Source organism: Microcaecilia unicolor, chromosome 2 (genome assembly GCF_901765095.1).
Source record: "Microcaecilia unicolor chromosome 2, aMicUni1.1, whole genome shotgun sequence".
Lineage (NCBI taxonomy): Eukaryota > Metazoa > Chordata > Amphibia > Gymnophiona > Siphonopidae > Microcaecilia > Microcaecilia unicolor.
The window spans coordinates 208,457,356-208,480,931 of record NC_044032.1 but is presented as its reverse complement, the minus strand read 5'-3'; the positions used below and the strand labels follow the sequence as shown (position 1 = coordinate 208,480,931).

General features: G+C 41.7%; 1 protein-coding gene across 1 annotated transcript in view; it reads right to left on the bottom strand.

The window, feature by feature from the left end:
- Positions 1–23,576, bottom strand: part of NTRK2 (neurotrophic receptor tyrosine kinase 2) — a 498,274-nt gene that overhangs the window by 3,975 nt on the left and 470,723 nt on the right. The window contains exon 17 of the mRNA XM_030193669.1: positions 8,125–8,283. Coding sequence (XP_030049529.1) covers positions 8,125–8,283 — 159 coding nt within the window. The remainder of the gene's footprint in view (positions 1–8,124; positions 8,284–23,576) is intronic.

Here is a 23,576-nt window from a genome sequence, read left to right as displayed (position 1 = left end):
AGTGATTGAAATACTTTTGACACAAGTATTGATGCTTGTGTCTCAAGCGACAAATGTTGATCAAGAGTTATTCCTACGACTTTGATGTTATTATCTAATTGAAATTCCTTTTGACCAATACAAAATTTGTTACATGAATTAGGTTTAAATGGACTAGAGATCACCAAAACTTTTGTTTTGTCTCTGGTTAACTTCAGCTTAAAGGTCTTTACCCCAAGATTCTATTAAATCTAATGCACGTTTAGCATTCCCCAATACATTCAAGATGTCATTAGTGAAAGGAATACAGATGGTGACATCACTTGCATAGATGTAAGCCTTGAAACCACTGGATTCTAACATGTGATCCAATGGTGCCATCAGTATAATAAATAGCGATGGTGAAATGGGAGAACCTTGTGGTACTCCACATTCTGGGATCCATTCCAAAGACAGAGTACCTGACATCTTCACCCTGTATGCTCTATAATGTTGGAATCCCTCAAACCAAGCCAGGACCCCACCAGTAATGCCCATATGATCAAGCAGGTACAGCAAGAGGTCATAACGCAGCAAGTTGAAAGTACTAGACATATTGAATTGGAGGATCATGATCCTCCTGCCCAGGTTACCTCTCTTCTAAGCTCAGTCACCAAAGTGGTTAGAACGGTCTCCGTACTATAATTAGGGTGGAAACATGATTGTGAACTATGCAATAAAGAAAAATGTGATAAGTATTCCGTAAGTTGTTTAGCAACTATGCCCTCCATCACCTTTAACAGTAAAGGGACGGAGACCACAGGTCTATAACTGGAAATTAGAGATCTTCCTATGTTTAGGTGTTATGTTTAGGATAGGTGTTAGAATGATACCTCCCCTGTCTCTTGGGAATTGCCCTTGCTGAAACATAAATATAATGAATTCCCTTAAGCCTTGAATAAAAATATCAGGGGCATTCTTTATAACTGGGGCTCTTACACGTGATTCTGAATACTTAGAAACAAGTTCTAGTTTAAAAAAAGATTTATAAAAAAACAGCAATTCCACCTCCTTTCTCTTTGTTCTGCGTTAAATGGATGATTTTATATCCTGGGGGACATACATAGGCGGTCGGTGGCCCAACTGTTTGGGGAGGCTAAAGGGGGCGGGGTTAGGGGTAGGGCCAGGGGTGGAGCTTAAATCCATAATTGTCTGATAACGTCCAGAAAAAAAAAATAAAAATAAAAGTCACAATTAATACCTTTTATTAAATTTAGATATAGATATGTATCATATGTCAAAGAATAAAGTGGTTGCTCAAAGCATATACTAACCACAATCGCTCAACTGCAAAACATTATGCACAACTTTGTGCAAAAACACACTCAGAACCTTACTGTATCATAAATATTACACTGGGCAGAACCTAATACACCATTAGGGGCTTATAGCCCATTTAGTTATGTTTAAACAAAAGAGATCTGCATTAAAAAATATATTTATTTTTATTTTGACCTATAAAACCACTTGTCCCTGAAACATGCCTAAAAACAGAATAATCCAGTTGTGTATCTAAAATGCAAATTCCTACAAATGAGATGACGTTAAAATGTGATTCCATGTGCCCCAATGAAAGGTGAGTTTAATTCTACTTCCATTTAATTTCAATATACAGTATTCTATCATCTTTATAACACCAGCTTCCCAAAGCAGAGTACAACAACAGTTAAGATAAACTCAGATAAACCCTCAAGAAACAGAAACAGGTTATATAAGCACAAACTACAGAGTTTATAACCGCTTTTTCTACGAGCTGCAATACCGTGCCTATTAACAGAAACAGCTTTAGCCTTGTTAGGGATCAACAATCAAGAACAACCTGGATGCAGCAGCTCATAAGTTTGCTTGTTTTGCTTGGGCTGGCAGTGACGGCTACGCGGGGGAAACACATTAACCAAATTGGCTTCCTTGTTTACTTACTGGGCTAGAAAGTCTCACTTCCACTCGTCTATTAAGCCTCCTTGGGCAGCTCTCCCCACGGAGTCTTGCATCTTTCTCCCTGTTTCTTCTGCTGCCCGCCGTCTCCGTCGTCATTTTTACTGCCCTGAAGAGTTCTCTCTCTCAGCACCAGCGATTCAGAGTCAGCCTTCTGCCAGCGTCGGGGCTTCTCCTCAGGGGCGTCCTGGACTCTAACGTAACTTCCTCTTTCTGCAGAGGTAGGAGTGAGACACGCCTGAAGAGAAAGCCCCGACTCTGGCAGAAGGCTGACTCTGAATCGCCGGTGCCGAGACAGAACTCTTCAGGGCAGTAAAAATGACGACGGAGACGGCGGGCAGCAGAAGAAACACAAGATGGTCAGGGTTGGGCTGGGGAGGCTTAGCCTCCCCAAGCCTCTTATACGGGGCGCCTATGGGGACATAACTCCCTAATAACTGGATCATCAGTAGTTCACAACCATATTTCTGTTATAAACAGCAGCCCTAATTGATCAGCCTCTGGCCAATCTCTTATCAGTTCTGGCTTGATCACTATTAACCTAGCACTGATGTATCCTATTGGAATAAGTACTCTCACTCACTTGTTGCTTCTCGTATTCTAAATACAGTAGATTACACCTAGCTCCTTTATCTTTATTACTCCAAATATTATTGCGGCTAAAACTAGCTGACCCCAAGAAATGAGTAACATCAGAACCTCCTGTATTTAACTTCCTCAAACTGTCTCTAGATGTAATCAAAGCTGGAATATTATACCAGTTATTAAAGGCTTCTGACTTATATCTAATTACCCAGAATAGTAACAGATAGTAAACCAACCAATGGCTGTTTCCCATGATGGGTACTACAAGTTTGTTGGGCTTGCTCTAGTTCCATTCAGAATTTGCCCAGATCATGCCCCCTTGCTATATGCACATTTTTCAGTTTTAGAGATTTATATGTTGGGTTGGTAAAATCGGGATTTAGACTATTATGCAATATAAATGTCTAAATGTTGCTGTATGCTTGTCTAAAATGCAAATAGAGCTTCTATAATGAGCACTGTAATGTAATGTAATGAAAATATTTTAAAATAGTACAGTACTTTCTGACTTTAATCAATTGAATCCTTGTAGATTACGCACAGGCATCTACTGGGATTCATATACCTGTATTTAATAGCTTTCCTCAGGAGTGTCCCAAGCTAGAATCATGTCATGTCCAACACCCCCCCCCCCCCCATGCTCCTGCCCCACCCACTGTGCCATGGGTCAAGCAATGGAGACAATGGGGTGGGAGCGATTTTTGTGCCCCAGCCCCCCTTGTGCCCTGTGTGACCACACCATTGCACAGCCCTTGGAACAGTCCTGACTTTCCTACTAATTTTGTCCAAAGCTGTGACTGTGTAGATATTGAGGGAGAGACAAGAGCAATACTCCAGGCCAAGATTTCTAAAAAGGCAAGGGGCATTTGGTTTCTGAAGCAACCTGAAGAGCTGGACCAGAAAGATGGGGTCTCCCAGGATATAAAAACTGGGAGGAGAAACAGAGAGTGGACCAAAACTGCAAGGAAATATGAAAGGGCCCGACTCCGACTATCAGAAAATCCCCAGCAACAAGCAAAGGATTCCTTTTTTTTTTTTTGTTAGGAGGAGTTCTATTTTCACAAACCTGACAGTAGATCAATGACGTACCAAGGGTGGGGCGGTGGGGGCGGTCCGCCCCGGGTGTAAGCATAAAGGAGGGGGTGCTCCGTTCCCGCCCTGTCCTGTTTTTTGTTCATGCTGCTGGTGCCGCAGTCCCCAGTCTCCATCTGCCTACCCTCAGCTCCCTCGACAGCCCCCTTCTCTCTGCCACCTGTCCCCCTGCAATGCTTTTTAAAAACATCTGAATCGGCAGTGCAGCACCAGCGTGCAGTGCCTCGCGTCCGCCTGTGAAAGAAGCAGATCGTCTCGGGCCTTCCTTCACTGTGTCCCGCCCTCGTGGAAATAGGAAGTTACTTCAGAGGAGGGCGAGACACAGTGAAGGCCCAAGGCGATCTGCTTCTTTCACAGGTGGACACGAGGTGCTGCATGCTGGTGCTGCGCTGTCAATTAGATGTTTTTAAAATGCTTTGCAGGGGGCCGGGTGGCAGAGAGTAGGGAGCTGTCGAGGGAACTGAGGTAGACAGGTGGGGACTGGCTCGGGGGGCTCAGATAGGGGGGCTGAAGCTGGAAATGGGGCCATGCTTGGGGCAGGGGCAGGCAGGAGAATGGGTCTGGGCTGGAAGGGGGGGCAAATGAGAGAATGGGGCTGGGGCTGAAAATGGGGGCAAAAGAGAGAATGGGGCTGGGGCTGAAAAGGGGAGCATAATGCAAGGCAGGTGGGTGAAGGGGACTGGAACTGGGGGCTGAAAAGGAGGTTAAGTGGGATAAGGGGGCTAATTTTGGAACTGGGGACTGAAAAGGGGCAGGGGCTAAAACTGTGGGGACTGGGGGCTGAAAAGGGGACAGGGAAAAAGATGGCTGGGGCTGAAGCTCAGGGACTGGTGGGAGAAAAGGGCTGGGGCTGAAACTAAGCTGAAACTGTGGGCTGGAGGGATAATGGGGCTGGAACTGGGGACTAAAAAGGGGGGACAGGTAGGAGAAGTGGGCTGAGGCTGGAACTGGGGACTGGTGGGATAATGGGGCTGGAACTGGGGTCTGAAAAGGGGGGCAGGTGGGAGAAGTGGGCTGGGGCTGGAACTAGAGGCAGATGGGATAATGGGGCTGGAACTGGGGGCTAAAAAGAGGAGGCAGAGAGAAAGAGGACAGATCCTGGATGGAAGGGAAAGAGAGGGATGGCAGACCCTGGATAGATGGGAGAGGGAGGGCAAATGGTGGATGGAAGGGGCAGAGAGAAGGGGCAGACAGTGGATGGAAGGGAGAGAAAGGGCAGACAGTGGATGGAAGGGGGAGAAGAGAGAGAGAGCAGAAAGGCAGATGGTGGATGGAAGGAGCAGAGATAGAGGGCAGATGCTAGATGGAAGGGAGAGCGAGGGCTGATAGTGATTGGAAGGGGCAGAGGGAGAGAGAGAGGGCAGATGGTGGATGGAAGGGAGAGAGAGAGGGCAGAGGGTAGATGGAGGGGACAGGGGAGAGAGAGGGCGGATACTGGATGGCAGGAGCAGGGAGAGAGAGAAGGCAGACACTGGATGGCAGGAAGAGAGAGAAGGCAGATGCTGGATGGAAGGAAGAGAGTGAAGAGAAGATGAGGAACCAGAGACGACAAACTGTAAATAATTTTTTTTCTTTTTTTTGCTTTAGGCTAAAGTAGTATTGTAGCTGAGTTAATAAATGTTTATATATAAACAGAACATAGAAATAAGGTAATCTTTTTATTGGACCAATCTTAATACATTTTGACTAATTATTGGAGAACAAAACCCTCTCCTCAGGTCAGTACACTGTAATGACCTGAGGAAGGAGGTTTTGGCCTCTGAAAGCTAAATATTAGTCCAATAATGGTATTATTTTATTTTCTACATTTGTTTTATTTCTATTTGTTAATTTGTAAAGTGGTGAAATTTACATCTGCTACCTTTATATTTTGCACAGTACTAGGGGACATTTTCTGTTTCTGTGGTGCATTGTATACAGAATCTGGTTTCTTGGGGGTTCAGTTTAATTTTTGTCTAAATAGAAAGTTTATGGTTACTTATTCTATAGTGGATTAGGGTGTATCTGTGTCTGTGAAAAAGACATGGCTTTCAGTTGGCATTGATTGTGCAGGATCGAGGATCGAGGATCGAGGATCTTCGTTTTACAATAGGTGAATTGATGTTCTCACTGCAGTGTTTAAGATGCTTCCTTTTCCTATGTACACCCTTGTGTGACTCTTAGAAATGACTGCTTATGGTATGGTAGAATTGCTCTATAGGTCCTGAGTGTTTTGTATTCTCTATATGCCTACTACTGGATTTTGGAAGAGGGTGTTAAAAAACAACCAGCCCCGGGTGTCAAATACCATAGGTACGCAGTAGATGGTGTTGATTCTTATTTGGAAAGGATCAATTAAACAAGATATCGGAAGCTGAAAGTCACAAGGGTGGTATCAGGGGAGCTGCTATGCAGCTGTAATGAAACTGTGATTTAAATCCTGCATGAAGGATTACAAATGGATTTTAAAATGGGAACTATGGTTTAAACTCCACTGGATGAACTATGACAAGTGTTGAAGGAGAATTGGGATTTAAGGTGGACTGGTAATTGCATGATATAGCTAAACCAAATTCCCCTTCCTGCAAGATGGGGGCTAAGAGGTGGATAAATCCAGGGTGACTGAACTAACCAGTTAATGTTCGTTTTCAGTTAAATTCTGTCTTAAGGAGGACTGACATTCAGCTAAGAGGAAAGAGAGAGAAAAAGATCAGAGAAGGCTGTACCTTTATTGGAACGTGGAGAGGTGTGACACTAATGTATATTGTACTAACAGCAACGGTGTGCAACCCGTAGATATGTACGTAACTGTATTATGCAGTCTATTTGTACAAATGATATATGTAGGCAACAACCAATTTACAAATAATATTAAAACATACAACATTTTTTACTGTAAATTCCAAATGGCCAATTGATTTTCACCACAATGTTGTATCTGTAGCCAAACTACGTTTGCTATTCATCCCAAGCTGCTGATTCTTTACACAATAAATTTATTGACATTAAAACTGACAGGTGATTTACTGTCAGACTATTTCTCACCCTATATACCAATCTACACACTATTGGGAAATTGGAACAAGATGGACTGTTACACGTTCCTACATGGATACTACATGTCAGCAGAATCCTTCACCTCAGTCGCACATGCAGAACATGGACAGACCCTCAACTGATAATAAAATAGACAAAATAGAGGACCACAAGAAACATGCAGACAAAAACTGGAGATCCCCCCCCCCCCCCCCCCCAAAAAAAAGCCAGATTCTATATGCAGTGAAAATACTGGTAAAAGTAACAGGAATGCATTTTCTTCCATACTCCGCTAAATACAAAACTAGAAATGATATATATTTCCAAAAAAGTAAATATCCATTAGCAATATATTTCCCCCAAAAAAAGCAAACAACCATCAGCAGCATATCCCCCTTTACTTTCCCTCCCATCCATGAGCACCATGCATGTCCCCCTCTCCATCCCCTTCTATATGCTGCATTTCTCCCTTTTCCCTTCCATCCATATATGACATGTCTCCCTCTCTTCTCTCTTCCACATGCAGCTTGTCCCCTTCTTTCCCTCTCATTCACGCAGCTTGTCCCTATCCCTCCCTCTCATTTATGCAGCCTGTCCCCTTCCTTTCCTCTCATCCATGCAACTTGTCTTCTTCTCTCTCTCCCTCTCATCCATGCAGCTTGTCCTCTTCTGTCCTTCTCACCCATGCAGCTTGTCCCTTTCCTGCCCTCTCATGCAAGCAGCTTGTCTTCTTCTTTCCCTCTCATCCATGCAGCTTGTCCTCTTCTTTCCCTTTTATCCATGCAGCTTGTCCCCTTCCCTCCCTCTCATCAACATAGCTTATTCCCTTCTAACACTCTCATCAATGAAGCTTGTCCTCTCCCTCACACAGCATGTTTCTCAAACCCCCTCCCACTCCCCGCTCATAACTTACACAACCATTCACTCCTACCTTACACAGGCCTGGTGGTCCAGTGGTCAGCTGGAGTAGGAGTGATCCTCATATACTCCTGCCCATGCAGTCTTCACTCTCCGCCATAGTCCATACTATTGAAAATGGCTGTCGTAAGTTCCTGCAGCAATCTCGCGAAACTGCTGTGAGTTCCCACAGCAATGTTGTGAGACTGCCACTGAAACTTACGGCAGTCACTGTCAGTATGGAGGAGAGTGGAAACTGCATGAGGATCACTCCTACCCCAGCAGATTAGAACAACTACCGGCTCACAAAATTAGACAAAAATTAACAACTGGCTTGCGTGAGCTTGTGTGAGCCGGCTCCAACACACCACTGACTAACAGTATCATTACCAACAGGAACACTACATTCATGAAATCTAGAAGAAACCAAGAGTATGGCTTCTTTCAGCCATTTGATTGCTAGGAATGTTTTTCATGTTGACATGTTAAAGCTCAGTTCCAGTTAGTGCACGAATTACATATCTATCATAAAAATATATCACAGGCACTTTGTGCATGTAATGAATGTTTGCTTGTACAAACCTCATTATTGGACAATTGATACCAAGGCTGCTTGCCATAGGTGAAGATCTCCCATAATACAACCCCCAGACTCCAGACATCACTTTCTGTCGTAAATTTCCTGTACATGATACTCTCAGGAGGCATCCAACGAATAGGTAGCATGGTGTGTCCTCCAACCTAAAAATTAAAAAAAAAAGGTTATAGGTAAGGCTTCTATTCTTAGAAATTCACAAATTTAGCTGTTCATTTACCATTTAATGAAGGGTTCCTCAATTGTACAAAAAATTGGTGTGTAACCATTCTTAGTACTTTTTTCCAGTGGCATCAAACATATATAGATTTGTGTCACTTAGGAGTTGTCAGTACAGAACAAGGCACAAAATATCTGAGAACAGGATATAAGATAAGCCAGGATGGGGGGGGGGGGGGGGGGGGGGGGGAGGGAATACTAGGGGAAGTGGTGTTTTGTCGTGTTTATCCAATAAACATTTAAGGTACTTTAATGTTTTTGCATGGGGGATGTTTTATTAGAAACAGCACCCCAAAGTTACTAGGGTGCTCCATAACATGGCTGAGCCAATGATACTCCACTAGTGACAGCTTAAGTAGGATTAAAGTAATACAGTTTGTGTGAGGGGCACAATTGCCACTGGGACTGATAACCAGACTTCAGAGTATATTCGGAACTGATTGGAGAGTTTAGGGATTTTCAACCAATCAGTTGTGAGCAGACAAAAGGGTCCTTTTACTAAGCTGCATTAAAAACTACTGCTCTCAAGATTCTGTTATAGAATACTAATTCAATCAGCTATCAATGCACCCAAAATTTAGGTGCTTCCATTTTTGCCACTATGTGCATCTAGGTGCTGCATGGACAGAGTTCTATAAGTTACATGAATAAGTGAGAGTCCCACCTATATCCCACCATGCACCTCCTCTGTGTACACCCCCTTGCAAATATGCACTATATAAGTTAAGAGGGTATTTGCAGCATAGTGCTTAGGTGCCATACTAATATTTATGCAATAACTCTCAGTAGTTTATAAAAGCTAAGTAATTTAGTTATGAAGCTTATGTTCCAAGACAATTGAATTGTGTCGCACTATTGGTTTATGGATAGATGGATAAATGATTCACTATTTATACATTATATAAGAATATATGTAAAAAATTAAGAAGGTTTTTTGATGGTGGTTGGAATGTGAGGTTCTTTCATGGTCTCCTTATTAAGGAGCTACGAGAGCCACTGAGGTCTATTTTCTTTTACTTTAATATTGAGACACTTGAAGAGAATAATTTGTTTGGGAATCTGTTGGAGTTTGGTAAAACTACAGTAAAGTGATTCCTACGGTCCATCAGCTGGTAATAGCGATCATAAACATTTATTCCTCTTGTGACATGGAGGATACATTTGTAACGATTTGCCCCATACTAGTCTCTCCCAAAACATGCTTAGATACTTAGAGGTGTATTTTCAATGCACTTAGACTTACAAAGTTCTTTATAAGTCAAGTGCTTTGAAAATGAGCCCCATACTAACATAGTAGATGATGGTGGATAAAGACCTGTATGGTCCATCCACTCTGCCGAGCAAGATAAACTCATAGCATAAGGTATGTGATATTACATAAGTATACCTGATGTCTATTTGTCCTTGCTATTTTCAGTGTATAGGCCGTAGAATTCTGCCCGGCACTGTCCTTGTTCTCCAGCTTCTGAAGCTGAATCTGTTCGGGCAGGATCAGGGTACAAGACCATAGAAACCTGCCCTGAACTGGCTTTGCTTCCCAATTTACTGGTGTTGCCATCTAATCACCGCTAAGCTTTTTTTGATCCATCTGTTCTAAATAAGCTTCCTGTGTGTTTATCCCACATATTTTTGAATTCCGTTACCATTTTCATCTCCCGTGGGAGGGCATTCCAGGTTTCTACCACCCTCTGTGAAAAAGTACTCCCTGATATTATTCCTGAGTTTGTCCCCCTGCAGCCTCAATTTATCTCCTCTAGTTCCGCCACCTTCCCGTCTCTGGAAAAGAATTGTTTGTAGATTAATACCTTTCAAATATTTGAACGTCTGTATCATATCACTCCTGTCTCTCCTTTCCTGCAGGGTATACATGTTCAGATGTAGCTATCTCGGCAATATACATGTCTGGCATTTCTACAATATCCATTTAAATGTATACCAAGCATGTAATGTTCTAAGGTAGATCTCCTGTTTGTAAAGGTAGATCACCACTTTACAAATACATGAGGTAAAGGGTGACAAAGCTGTGAATCCATACCACTGTGCTGCATTTATTTACTGCCCTCGATGATGATCACTCACCCAGAAGATGAAAACTTTACTCACTTAGCAACAAACATACAGTCGAAGGGTAAACACCATTACAGGATGATTAATTGCCATAAGCCATTGACCTTATTAAATATTTAAAAAACAGCTTTTAGAGTTACTCATCATGTTTATGATTGTCTTGTTTCAGCAATTTCTTCCTGTTGCTCTTTTAAAAATTTTATGAATATAAAGCTGAACTCTCCTTGCCATATCAGTGACCTTATGCATAGTTTAATAAGACACACAACCTCAAAAACCCTTGGGATGTGGGTACATCTGCTTCCCGATGGCTGCAGTGTAAAAATAAGCACCAGGAGGATGTTTGTGGACATGTTTATTTCTTATTTTAAAACTGTGCTAACTCAGCCTTGATGCCATTGGAGATATGGAAGTGACGTGCTATTTGTCAACATACTTTTGTCATGTTCTTTAATCGGCCTTATTAAAATCATTTCATTTGTATATTTATGTACTATTTAAAAAAAAAAATAAAACAAGTGAAACCTGCTTTAGTTAACTGAGAGGAATGCTAGAATCCACTCAAGAAGATTTTTAATGCTTCATTTTCCAAAATGTAGTAAAATTGTTCAGAAAAACTATCCACTCTGCTAGTTTCATATTTCAAGCAACTAAAGGTGGAATCTGCTACTGCAAGAAATTTGATTTCAGAAGAGATATTCTATGCTTCATAAAATGTTAAACCATTTCTATTTTATAAGTTTAGTTAAAGCGGAGTATAAATGTAGCAAATAAATAAAGGTTGTTTGCTGTGGAACTCTGTCAAAACCTTACCATTTTCAATTAAATTTCGGATATATCATCCTGAATAAATTTGCTGTAAGTGTACACTCACACCAGCTACCTCGCCTAAACAACGTCACTTCACTACCTGGTTTTCTGCAGTGCAAACTGATCGGGCCCTGCCGCTTCCTGACTAGCAATCAGTTGAGCCCGCTTCTTGCAATTTGTTCAAAACATATTCTATGCTTACCCTCTTCCACCTCTTTTCTGGAAGCTCTTGCACCAGACTACGAGAGCCATAACCTTTGTCCAGCTACAAATTCTTAATAACGATCAGATCCCCCTGATAGAAAACTAAGGAGTCCTTTTACAAAGGTGCACTGAAAAATGGCCTGCGGTAGTGTAGATGTGTTTTTTTGGGCACGCACAGAATCATTTTTCAGTGTACCGGTAAAATATGTCTTTTCTCCAGGTACAATATACTACTTAGATTGTGAGCCCATTAGAGACAGTGCAAGTACCTGTACAATTGTATTTTATTTATTTGGATTTTGCTCACACCTTTTTCAGTAGTAGCTCAAGGTAATTTACATTCAGGTACACTGGATATTTCTCTGTCCCAGGAGGGCTCACAATTTAAGTTTGTATCTGAGGCAATGGAGGGTTAAGTAACTTACCCAAGATCACAAGGAGCAGCAGTGGAATTTGAACCGGTCACCTCTGGATTACAAGACCAGTGCTCTAACCACTAGGCCACTCCGTAAATCAACTCTAAACCAACTCTACTTGTGCTCAAAAGAGGCAGTATAGCAAATGAATAAAATGGGCATGTGCACATATATGCCCTTATTCTAGTCATTTGCATGTGTAATTGGTATGTAATTCACAGAATTATCTTCTTAGAGTGGTCATTCAATTGTGTTTGTGTACAATGGGCAGTCATGTGCCTTTAACAAAGGGCATGTTTTGAGGTGGGCCGAGGGTGGCAAAATTCAGCTACTGAATGAATAACATGCATTTATTTACAAATGAATAAACAGCAGACGTAACTTTAAATAATGCCATTAGCCTAACTTTGACTAGTATGCCTATCTATTTAAATTTGTACAGTCTGTGCACTAGTGAACATTTACCTGACCATATTAGTGTACACATTTGCTCTCAGCCTTGTTTCATCCACGACCTTAATGCCGCTTAATGTTCATAATGCACAGATCTGAAAATAGCTCATTGCTAATTCATAGCTCAGTACAGTAGTGCACTGTGACTAACGCACCAAAGAGTCATACAATCAGTAAAACCACTAACTAGCTTTTATTAGACCGCATCTTTAGAAATTCAACAAATGTAGACCAAACAAACACAAGAGACTTGTGGCCAATAATTAATATCATCCTATGAGTTCAGCTTCAAAAATGAAGAGCAGCATGCTCCTCTGGGTCTCATATTTAACCACAAACCTCCATGCCTGCCCTATGCAATTAATGGGATTTTCCGGTGGGTTAGCAATTTTCCTCATATGAGTACTACAGCAAACTTGCAGGAAGAACTTTGCTATGGGGTCTGGCAAAACTACGTGAATTAATTTCATTGAGATGCAGTTATTATTTCTTTTTAATTTGTAAAGAAAAATGATGAGACTATATATTTTTACATGCCAGTTTTTGCAAGATTCAGAATTAATGAGTTACCTCACATGATGTAACATCACAGTAGCTCAATATTTAAGAATTGTAGTAAAATGTTGCATCTAGCAGACCATGGGGCTCTTTTATGAAAGTGTAGTAAGATTTTGCACTTATCACACCTTACCTGTAAAAGTTAAGGTGTGGTAGATGCAAAGTCCATGAGGTAATTGCAGGGGGAGTGCCCAGCAGCTGCTCTGCATTGAACACACAAGCAAGAAACTTATCACATAGGCCCACATTTCATGATTTAGCAGATAGAGAGAGTGTATCCAGGTGTGAGTGCAGGCCCTAGTGCCCAATGTTAAAAAACAGTATGAGCCATGGCGGCAATTGCCCCCCTTACCAATTCACCCCCCTTATGTAGAAGGATGACCTTTAGCAGGAGTACTGCGAGAATACTGCTAGGATGGCTATTTTGAAACCCAGAGCCATATGCGGCAGGAGGGGAGGGTGACTGCTTCAAGCTATACCACTAGATTACCACAGAAATCCTGGGGAGTTAGGGTGGGGACAGGGTCAGGCTATGTGTGTGTGTGTGTGTGGGGGGGGGGGGTTGTGATTTGGAAAGATTCTCCTGGGGGTTATACTCTGAAGGGGAGCTTGGGGGGTTGCTTGGGATTTATGCTCAGGGCGTGCATGCTGAAGTGCTAGGGGGATCAGGAGGGGGAGAAATGCTGGGATACTGGGAGTGGGAGTAGTGCTGGTGGAATCAAGGGGGGGGGGGACTATTTCTGTGCTATTATATTTCTTGTAAGGCAAGAGGCTTACATACTTGGAGACCTGTACCATATTCCTTCTCAGTCACCTAACAAAAGCTTCAAAACCCCGCCCGCTATCTAAAAGTGAGGGAAAGGGATGATCATGATTTCCCTGTTATTAGGATTCATGCATAAGGTGATTTTTAAAATTTAGAACATTTGTTTATCTCATGGTTCTTAAATTGCAACACAGATGGTATCTCAAGTTAAGATGAACTTTCAGGGTCCAATATGAAGTGGTGGAGGTGAATATATTAATATAAACATGTATACTGGTATTAAAATTAATATGTATATTCAAAATTACTATGAGGATAATTCTATTAAGTTGCACACCAATTTTGGCACCCCACTGGGGCTCTGAGCCAAAATTCCATTATAAAATACTAGTGCAAGTCACCATGGCACACAAAAATGTAGCACCCCATTGGTTATTCCTGCTATAGACATGATGTAACTGTTGGCACATTAGAATGGCAAAGTATTCACATCAACTGGCATCCCATTCATGCTCCGCCCAGGGCGGATGGGCGCTGCGTACCCCCCCTCCCCCCCAGATGCAGTATTATCCCCCCCAAGTGCAGTAGCATCCCCCCGGCACATCACCGCAAAACACCCCTGGTTGCATTGCTCTTACTTCCTGGGGTGCTGGGAGCAGCTGCATGGCTGTCAGCTCTGCCTGGTCCCTGCTCCCTCTGCCCCAGAACAGGAAGTAACATCAGAGGGAGCAGTGAACCGGTGGAGCTGACAGCCATGCGACTGCTCCTTGCATCCCCCCTGCAGCATGCACCTGTGATGGACCACTCCCACTGCCCCACCCTCGGTTCACTGCTGGGCAGGCCCTTAGCACTATGCACAAACCAGTTACACATGCCCTTATAGAATGGCACTTACCACACTTAAGTGCCTGTCAATTTTTCTCGACAGTGATGCATATAAGTGTTGTATAATTGTTGACACCAATTCATTGAATTGCCTCTTACATGTGTGATCCCCTTCAAAAATGCTTCTGATCCAGGCAGAAAGTGAGAGGATTTTCAGGGAGGTCACTAAAACAACAGGGGCTGGGACTCCCAGCCTGGTGAGAGGTGTTGTGAAAGGCCAGCCCATGGGGGCAGGGCCAAGAAGTAATAAAAGGCATTGCAAGGAGAAAATTATTGTCTTTGGTAGCTCATGCCCACCAAGACCCTGAGCACCAAAGGGGAAGTCCTGGGAGCAAAGGCAGGAGGAGTTTGAAGTGAGTGATGATTGAAGCCCCTGCCACAGGGCATAGAGTGCCTGCAGAGTGTTCCCAACTTGGGAATGAATAGGAGGGATTGGGGTAAAAGACACCCCAGGTAGTGGGAGCAGGAATGCCTTACTTCTGACAGGACTTCCAGGGCACGTGTGAATGTTGCTGCTAATTGGGTTTCTTCCAAGCACTTGTGACCTGGTTTGGCCATTGTTTGTAAAACAGGATACTGGACTAGATGGACCATTGGTCTGACCCAGTATGGCTACTCCTGTGTTCTTATGACCTCTGTTCCAGGAAAGGGAGAGAGAAAACTGAGTTAATTACGTGGAGATGACTGTGAAACTAAAATATCTACAGGGAGATTACCAAGTACTGTGTTCTGGTTTGCAAATAGAGGAGATTTTGAGATAAAACTGAATTGTGATTTTTGAATGCCCTGATATCATTTCGAGACTATGCAGACACCGACAAAATGGAGGTCATTTTATTTAGGGTGCCTACCTGAAAATTCCAAAAATATGCTAATGAAAAGATTTTCAAGTATTTTTGTACCAGTGCTAAAGGGATTATTGATAAATTTTTATTGTAGGTTAAATAATTTTCATCCATTTCAATTTGGTCTATTTTTTTATCAAATCCATATAAATCGATGATTTGTTTTGATTCTATTTTGACTCAAATGTATCTCCATTTCAGTCATCCTTTTTTATGGTAACTAGCTGCTTTTGTGAAGTCATTGTGCATAATAATCATCATTTCAGGGCCGGCAGAAATAGTTGTGTATCTTACTGGCAGCAGAATCATCATTAGTCTGACCTCACTGATGAGTAAATGAATTAAATCACCACTAAGGGAAAGTGTCATAGGTATTTGGAGTCCAAGAAATTACAGGAAGGTCATATCAAACAAAGTTGCTCAAAACATTCGTCTTGGTGACCAAGGAATTAAATTGGACGAGAGAGCACTGGGTGATATACTTAGATTTCAGTAAAGTCTTTGACACCATTCTATATAGATCGCTGAGAACCAAGCTGAGCAGCTAAGGGATCTTAAGGTTAGAAATCATTTGGGTGAAAGGCAACAGAGAATGGTGATTAATGGAATTAATTTTAAGGAAAGGAGGGATGCCAGCGAAGGATCAGTCCTGGATGCAGTTCTACCTAAGATTGTCATATCAAATTTATAACAGGCTGGAAATTTGACTGCCCCTATCGGACCGACCGTTCACTTGTCTATTAGATTGTAAGCTCTTTGAGCAGGGACTGTCTCTCTTTGTTAAATTGTACAGCGCTGCGTAACCCTAGTAGCACTCTAGAAATGTTAAGTAGTAGTAGTAAATTATAAATGAAGTAGAAATACTGAGGCATTTTCTAAAAAAAAGTGTCAGGAATGGTCAAGTCTTTGGCAGCTAATGTTTACTGCAAGGTGCTGCAGAATTTTGCATTTGAAGTAAAGAAATGCACAAACTTCCTCTCAAGCTAGTCTACATGCTTAGCATGTCAAGTTTCATTCTGTTGTTGGCCTCATTGGGAGCCATGTACTCAGTGGCGTACCAAGGGGGGGCGGTGGGGGTGGTCCGCCCCATGTGCACGCCGCTGGGGAGGTGCCGCGTGCCTGTCGGCTCTTCGTTTTCATGCTCCCTTTGCCCCGGAACAGGTTAATTCCTGTTCCGGGGCAGAGGGAGCATGAAAACGAAGAGCCGGCAGGCGCGCGGCACCCCCCCCAGTGGCGTGCACCCGGGGGGGGGGGGGGGTTATTTCACCGGGGGATCGGGGGGTTTTTGCCGGTGGGGGGGGGCATCGCGCTGTTCCGGGGGGGCGCTGCACCCGAGGGGCGGGGCTCATCGGTGATCTGCCCTGGGTGTCAGCCCCCCTAGGAACGCCACTGCATGTACTAAACTCACAATGTAGTTAGCATGCTCTGCAAGTTCATTAGTCATGTGAGAAAAGAGGAGCAGGGGATGCATGAGCATCACCAGAATTACTCCTAATGGACTAGGTTCTATATCACACCTAAAAATTTGGCATCGAAATGAAATTCACCTAAGCACATTCTATAGTGTACACCTTAATTTAGGCGTACTTTATAGAATAAGCCTAAATTTCCACGCGGTTCATAGAATACGCCGAACGCCAGTCCTCATGACTAAACTTAGTTGCGGGCAGTTACGCCAAGTAAAGCCTGATGTAAATGCCAATGCCTAAATTACGCACAGACCAGGTATATTCTATAACCACATGCATAGATTTTAGAAATGCCCATGACCCATACATTCCGCGCTCATGGCTGCACCCCCTTTTCAACTACGCAACTTAGAATTTATGCACAGCATGTTATAGAATATGCTTAGACAGTTCTGCATGTAAATTCTAATTAATGCTAATTAGTGTCAATAATTGCTTGTTAATTGACAATTAGCCAATTGGCTCGTTAACCAATTAGGTTGTGCGCATTATTATTAAGGAATACACTTTGATTTCCACACAGAAATCTCAGTGCAATATATAGAATCCTGGGGAATATGCTTACAACTTGTCTCCTCATGGTCCTCATGCCCTTTGGCTTCTATTTCCATTGACTGAGAGTGATGATAAGCTTGATCATTGGGTGGAATAAGTTAAGTTGAGTAAACAACTGGTATTCTTTCAATTTCACTGTGTGACACTTTCAGGGTATTGTCATGCTAAACTTATACCAAGAGGGCTTCACATTATAAAAGAACCTAAAATGATCATAGAAGACTGATTTTCTAACAAAATGGAATGCAATTTTCAATAAATGTTCCATGGACCTAATGATCTTGCTTATAAACTATTCAAAACAAATAACTGATTCCCGAAAGGAACAACAGGACCAAAATGACAAATTCCATATGGATCATGCTTATAATGTTCTTATCAAAGATACAAAGAGCTGATTCTCTAATGGAACAATTGGACCAGAACAACAAATTCTACAAGGATCATGATCCTTCTTATAACATTCTTATCAAAGACTGTAATAAGAATTTAAATGGGCTTAGAAAAGAGGTTAAAAGGCTATGTTTGAAAAGTTTAAGAGGGATGAAAATGATTATTTAAAAGGATCAATTGACTGCTGGTCTAACCCCAATCCTTTGACAAAAAGGGAGAAAGAGGAAAATTAGTACAGGTAATTGTTAATAATCTATGAAATAGGTTTTTTTTTAAATTTTATTTTAAGCAATTTACAATTATAATTCCAAGAATAAATCTTGATACAGAAAAGATGGATAATGTTGAAACTTTTATTATAAGAAAATAAAATAAGCAAAATTATTATATTATCCAATCTCTAGTCCATAATTAGAAAATAAGAACAGGGAACAATACCAAGAAAAGATTTTATCACTAATCAAAATTAGAAATAAGAAGAGAATACTTCGGACTTAAAATTAAATTAGATTGTGGAGTAGATAAGATTACTACTTTTGGCTGCGAAGAAGGAGTTACAACAGTCTTGGATTCTAAAACTGAACTTTATTGTATAGGATCATAAAAAACATACTTCACTGAATTCAATTTTAATACACACCTGCATGTTAAATGCGACCAAAATAATCCATCCAGTTGTAAAACCTGTGGGCGTAAGGAAAATTTGGCTCCTGTCGCTTCTTCCTCTTTAACATCAGCAAAATTCGCCCTTTCCTCTCTGAACACACCACCCGAACTCTCGTCCACGCTCTCATTACCTCTCGCCTGGACTACTGCAACTTACTCCTCACCGGCCTCCCACTTAGCCATCTACTCCCCCTTCAATCTGTTCAGAACTCTGCTGCACATCTCATATTCCGCCAGAACCGATATACTCATATCACCCCTCTCCTCAGGTCACTTCACTGGCTTCCGATCAGATACCGCATTCAATTCAAGCTTCTCCTTCTTACCTACAAATGCACTCAGTCTGCTGCCCCTCACTATCTTTCTACCCTCATCTCCCCTTACGTTCCCGCCCGTAACCTCCGTTCACAGGATAAATCCCTCCTCTCAGTACCCTTCTCCACCACCGCCAACTCCAGGCTCCGCTCATTCTGCCTCGCCTCACCCTATGCTTGGAACAACCTTCCTGAGCCCTTACGCCAAGCCCCCTCCGTGCCCGTCTTCGTCTTTGCTTAAAGCCCACCTCTTCAATGCTGCGTTCGGCACCTAACCCTTACCGTTCAGTGAATCTAGACTGCCCCAATTTGACTGCCCCTATCGGACCGACCGTTCACTTGTCTATTAGATTGTAAGCTCTTTGAGCAGGGACTGTCTCTGTTTGTTAAATTGCACAGCGCTGCGTAACCCTAGTAGCGCTCTAGAAATGTTAAGTAGTAGTAGTAGTAGTACTCTAGATACATCTGGAAATATTCTAATCTTGCAATTCATAAAAAGCTCGTTTTTATGATGGAAAAATTGCTTCAGTATCCAGTCTCTATCAGGTTGTATTACAAAAGTCACAATCAATGTTGTAGGTTTTAAACACAAAGTTTCATTTCGAGTGTCTGTGTAAGGTTTAAACTTTCAAAAGAAACTTCAACTCCTTTAGCAACAGGTTGATCAGTTATCTTCTTATTATAAGGTAATAAATTTTAGAGACCAGATAGGCTTGCTCTGGAATCTTCAATATTTCTGATAAATACTTTTTAAAGGTTATAAGAGGAGCAATTGAAGGCAGTTTAGGAATATTTATTAAACATAAAGTTTTACACCTCTGCTGATTTTCTAGATTTTAAATCTTATACTGCAGCAACAAATTCTCTTTAATCAAATCTGCTTGAATTTGTTGAAGAGACTGGATATCATTGCTATTAGTCTCAATTTTTTTTCCACTCTTGAAATTTTATTTTCCAACACAGAAAGTTTTCTGAGGGAATTCTGGTTTGCTGAAACACTGACAAAAGCTTTTGAGAGAAAGATGTTTCCAAACACAGAAGGGCTTCCCACATAGTATCTAAGGTAATAGTTGATGGTCTAATAGGTAGAAATGACTTACTCAATGAAATGGATTCAGTCAAGTAATCATCAGAAAGCTGTTTCTCTTTTGCCACGATGGTCTTGCCAAAAATGCAGACTCCATGCTGTGCTGCGCCCATCTGCACAGAAATGCTTGGTGGCCTGTCCCTGGAACTTGCCCCGGTGCCAGGAAAAACTCCCAACTCATCAAGGTGCAAAGTTCCCTGTTCAGGTCTCAGTTCGGCTGCCGGCATGAGTGGCAGCAGCAGAATCTCGGGACTTAGAGACTGGCGGGATGGCTCACCTCCCACCGTTCCCTCCAATAACGAAGATTCAAGTCCTGTAGAGAGTCCTAAGGCAGCAAAACGATCCATAGGCCCACCACCGGTACAGCAGGTGTAGCGGAGCCAACACGTTGCCTACCCCTCCTTTTAGGTATGAAGAAAAGGAAACGTATTAAGTATCCAAAGAGTAGAGGTAAGGACCGGAGCAGCTTCATTGCTTTTCCTTCAAGTCGCCATCTTGTTCCCCGAAATAGGGTTTTAACGAATACAGAAGAGAAGGTTTCAAGGAAAGGTTTTGTCTTTTATTCCTACAGGTAAATTCAACATCTTTTAAGCAAGAACTGATATTTTTAAAATAACTAGAAAGTTACAAATCATGCATCTTTTAATCATAATGACGACTCTGTGGTGAAGAATGATTTAAGTTTAGTACCTATGGGCGCCACATATCCTTTGATTTATTCATTTCAAGAAATGGTTTTGAAAGACATTTCAGAACTAGAGAAAAAAAGAGCGGGCTGGGGCAGAGCATGGATGGAGTGCCTAGCTACAAATATAGCAATTTTTAACACATAAAAAATGTGTATTTTGTACCTGTTGATGCTAAGTTTAGTGAATGAGACTGGTTGCACGTACAGAGTCCGTTCACAGAAAATATGCTATGACTGGTACAGATCTAACCTACAAAATGCCCATGGAAATGGATTCCTACGTTACACTGCTCAGCACAACTAAATAAACAAATACATAAATAAAATATAGTCAACTAGCTATGCTTCCCAGTCCATATTTAGCAGTACTGCTGACTGCACTGAAGATATAAGCACAAACCAAAAATATTAATAAAAGTTTCTTCCTATTACTGCCCTCTTGCTAGTATTGTGCTTCATTTGCACTGATTAATTTAAAGCTTTCTGTGGTACATTTGGTACTTTCTGAATGTCACACAAGGATAACAAGGTTAAAAGAAAGTTCAGGCAGTATGCGCCAGACCTGTGAACTGCTCCTTTCCCCCTCTTATTAAGTGGATTAATGTTGGCATAATGGCTATCTGACATTGAATAATTTCTAATTCTGGACAAAAGCAAAAATTCCATCTTTTCTCTCTAGCTCCTTGCTACCGGGATGCTACACAATGCTGGCTGCTCATGCACAAGCACGCTACAAATGTGGCCATGGCACTGCATACTAATTGACAGGTTTTAATGACTGGTTTTGCTCTCTCTCCCTGCTTCTGATTCTGAGTTGCTTGGTCAGAGCAGAGGAGCTCTGCTGCCATGGAAACTGCATGTGCAAAGCCCACCAGATCATCATTTTCAGTACATTCCACTAGTGAATTGCAACAGGAACTGGTGGGATGAGGGCGAGGGGGTAGGCAGGAGAGGGGAATGAAAGCCCAGCAAGGTAGAGAGGCTAGAGAGTGGCAGCACCTGTAAAACAAATTTTCAGAAGGGGATGGGGTGGGTTGTTTTGCTTCTTCCAATGAATGTTTACTATCCTAGCATCTTGGTGTGTGGAGATAGGAATTTTTGATAAAGAAAATGCATTTGAACTGGTAAAGGAGGGAGTCAGATCCTGAAGACTCCAAAGGGTAAAAAAATAAAAAAAAAGGCTGTATCTTAGACACAACTACCTCTGTTTTGTCCCTTCCCTTCACCCTGTACTGGAAATGGTGCTAGAAAATCACTGTGACTTAGGAATATATGCACTGGTATTTTCTGCATTCTTGTATATCTATTTGAGATTGCCACAGATCTAGAGTGAACGGCCCATTTCTATTAGTTTTTTTTTTTTTAACCAGTGCATTAACTGTTCTTCCTACTCCATTTTCTTTGTTGGTTTTCTGAGCAGGAGCATCTATGATAGAGGGATCAAACTGCAATCCTAGAGGACTATAAACCAGTCAGATTTTCAGGCTACCCTTAATGAATATTTGTGAGAGATATCTGCATGCATTGCCTCCATTATATGAAATATATTTCATCCATATTTATGATGGGCATCCTGGAAACCACACTGGTTTTCGACCCTGCAGGACTGCAATGTGACACCACAATCTATGATTTACTGTCAAACAATGTGACTCATTGCTTCACGCATTGTTTCCCTTATTGTGCGTATGCAGCCATTATGTCATGAAAATTAGGATGCTTTATTCACTATGGGGGAAAAAAAATGAAACATTCTGTCAGCAATTCTAATACTCAGAATTTGAGCTGGTTCAACACTTACAAGAAAGTGCTAGAACAGACTTAGAGCAGCTTGGTGATTGGTTTGGACACTCGAGCGCCCTTTTACTAAGGCGCGTAGGCATCTACACATGTCCAACACTCATCAATTTGTAACTACCACCTGGCTACCTTGAGCCCTGGGTGGTAATTCCATTTTTCATGCACGTCCGATACCCATGGCAGAAAATAATTTTGTATATCTACCGCGTGGCGCTAACCAGGCAGTAATCAGCAGTGTACGTGCATTGACGATTACCACCCGGTTAACGCGTGAGACCTTACCACTAAGTCAATGGGTGGCGGTGAGGTCTCAGGCCCAAAATGGACACGCAACAATTTTTATTTTGCCACACGTCCATTTTTGGCCAAAAAAAGGCCTTTTTTGCAGGTGCGCTGAATCATGGACCTATGCACATCCAATACCTGCATCTACACCAGTGCAGGCCATTTTTTGGCGCACCTTAGTAAAGGAGCCCTGCGCTAGTGATTCTGATATGGCAAATGTGACAAAGCCCATTTACTTCCTACAGGTTTTGTTGCATTTGCTATGCTGGAATCACTAGCATGGATTTGTAAAAGGAGTCCTAAGTTACAAATCCATACACAAACTAGTCCATGGAGACAGGAGATAATTCTGTCATTCTAACCTAAGGTGTCAATAAAAGAGAGGGGAAAGGTAGAGGAGGAAGACTTCATAAACTCCTATTTACTGATGTATCTTTATTTTTTGAAGGATTATTCATACCCTTGTTAAAACTTCACTTTGCCCCTCTTTCAAGTAATAATCTGCCTAGCCATTTTATATGCAATGGTCCACTGAAAACATTAATAGTACATACTTTAAAGTAATGTGAATTATTTAACTTTTACGTTTTAGTTTCAATAGCTTTTTTTTTTATTATTTGTGAAATGATTAAATTTCAATAGAACACCATCAGTCTCCAAGCGATAGACGAATGAAATCTCCCCACTCACCACCATTTTAGAATGTGTTAAAACTTTTGCAAACTATTATTGGTGATAAGAGATGTATTATAAAAAATTCTTTGCTGCTGTGTGGTAGTGGCATTTGTTTCAGGTCACAGATATCTGATAATATCCAATGATATATACCTGTCTCCTGAAAAATATTTCTGAAAAACAGTTTTCAAAAGGGATGTACCTACATCCTAACCGCAGAACAATTCTGACATGGTTAATGGGGGTGTAAAATGATTTTACTGCAGAAAAGATTTCAGTTCAGG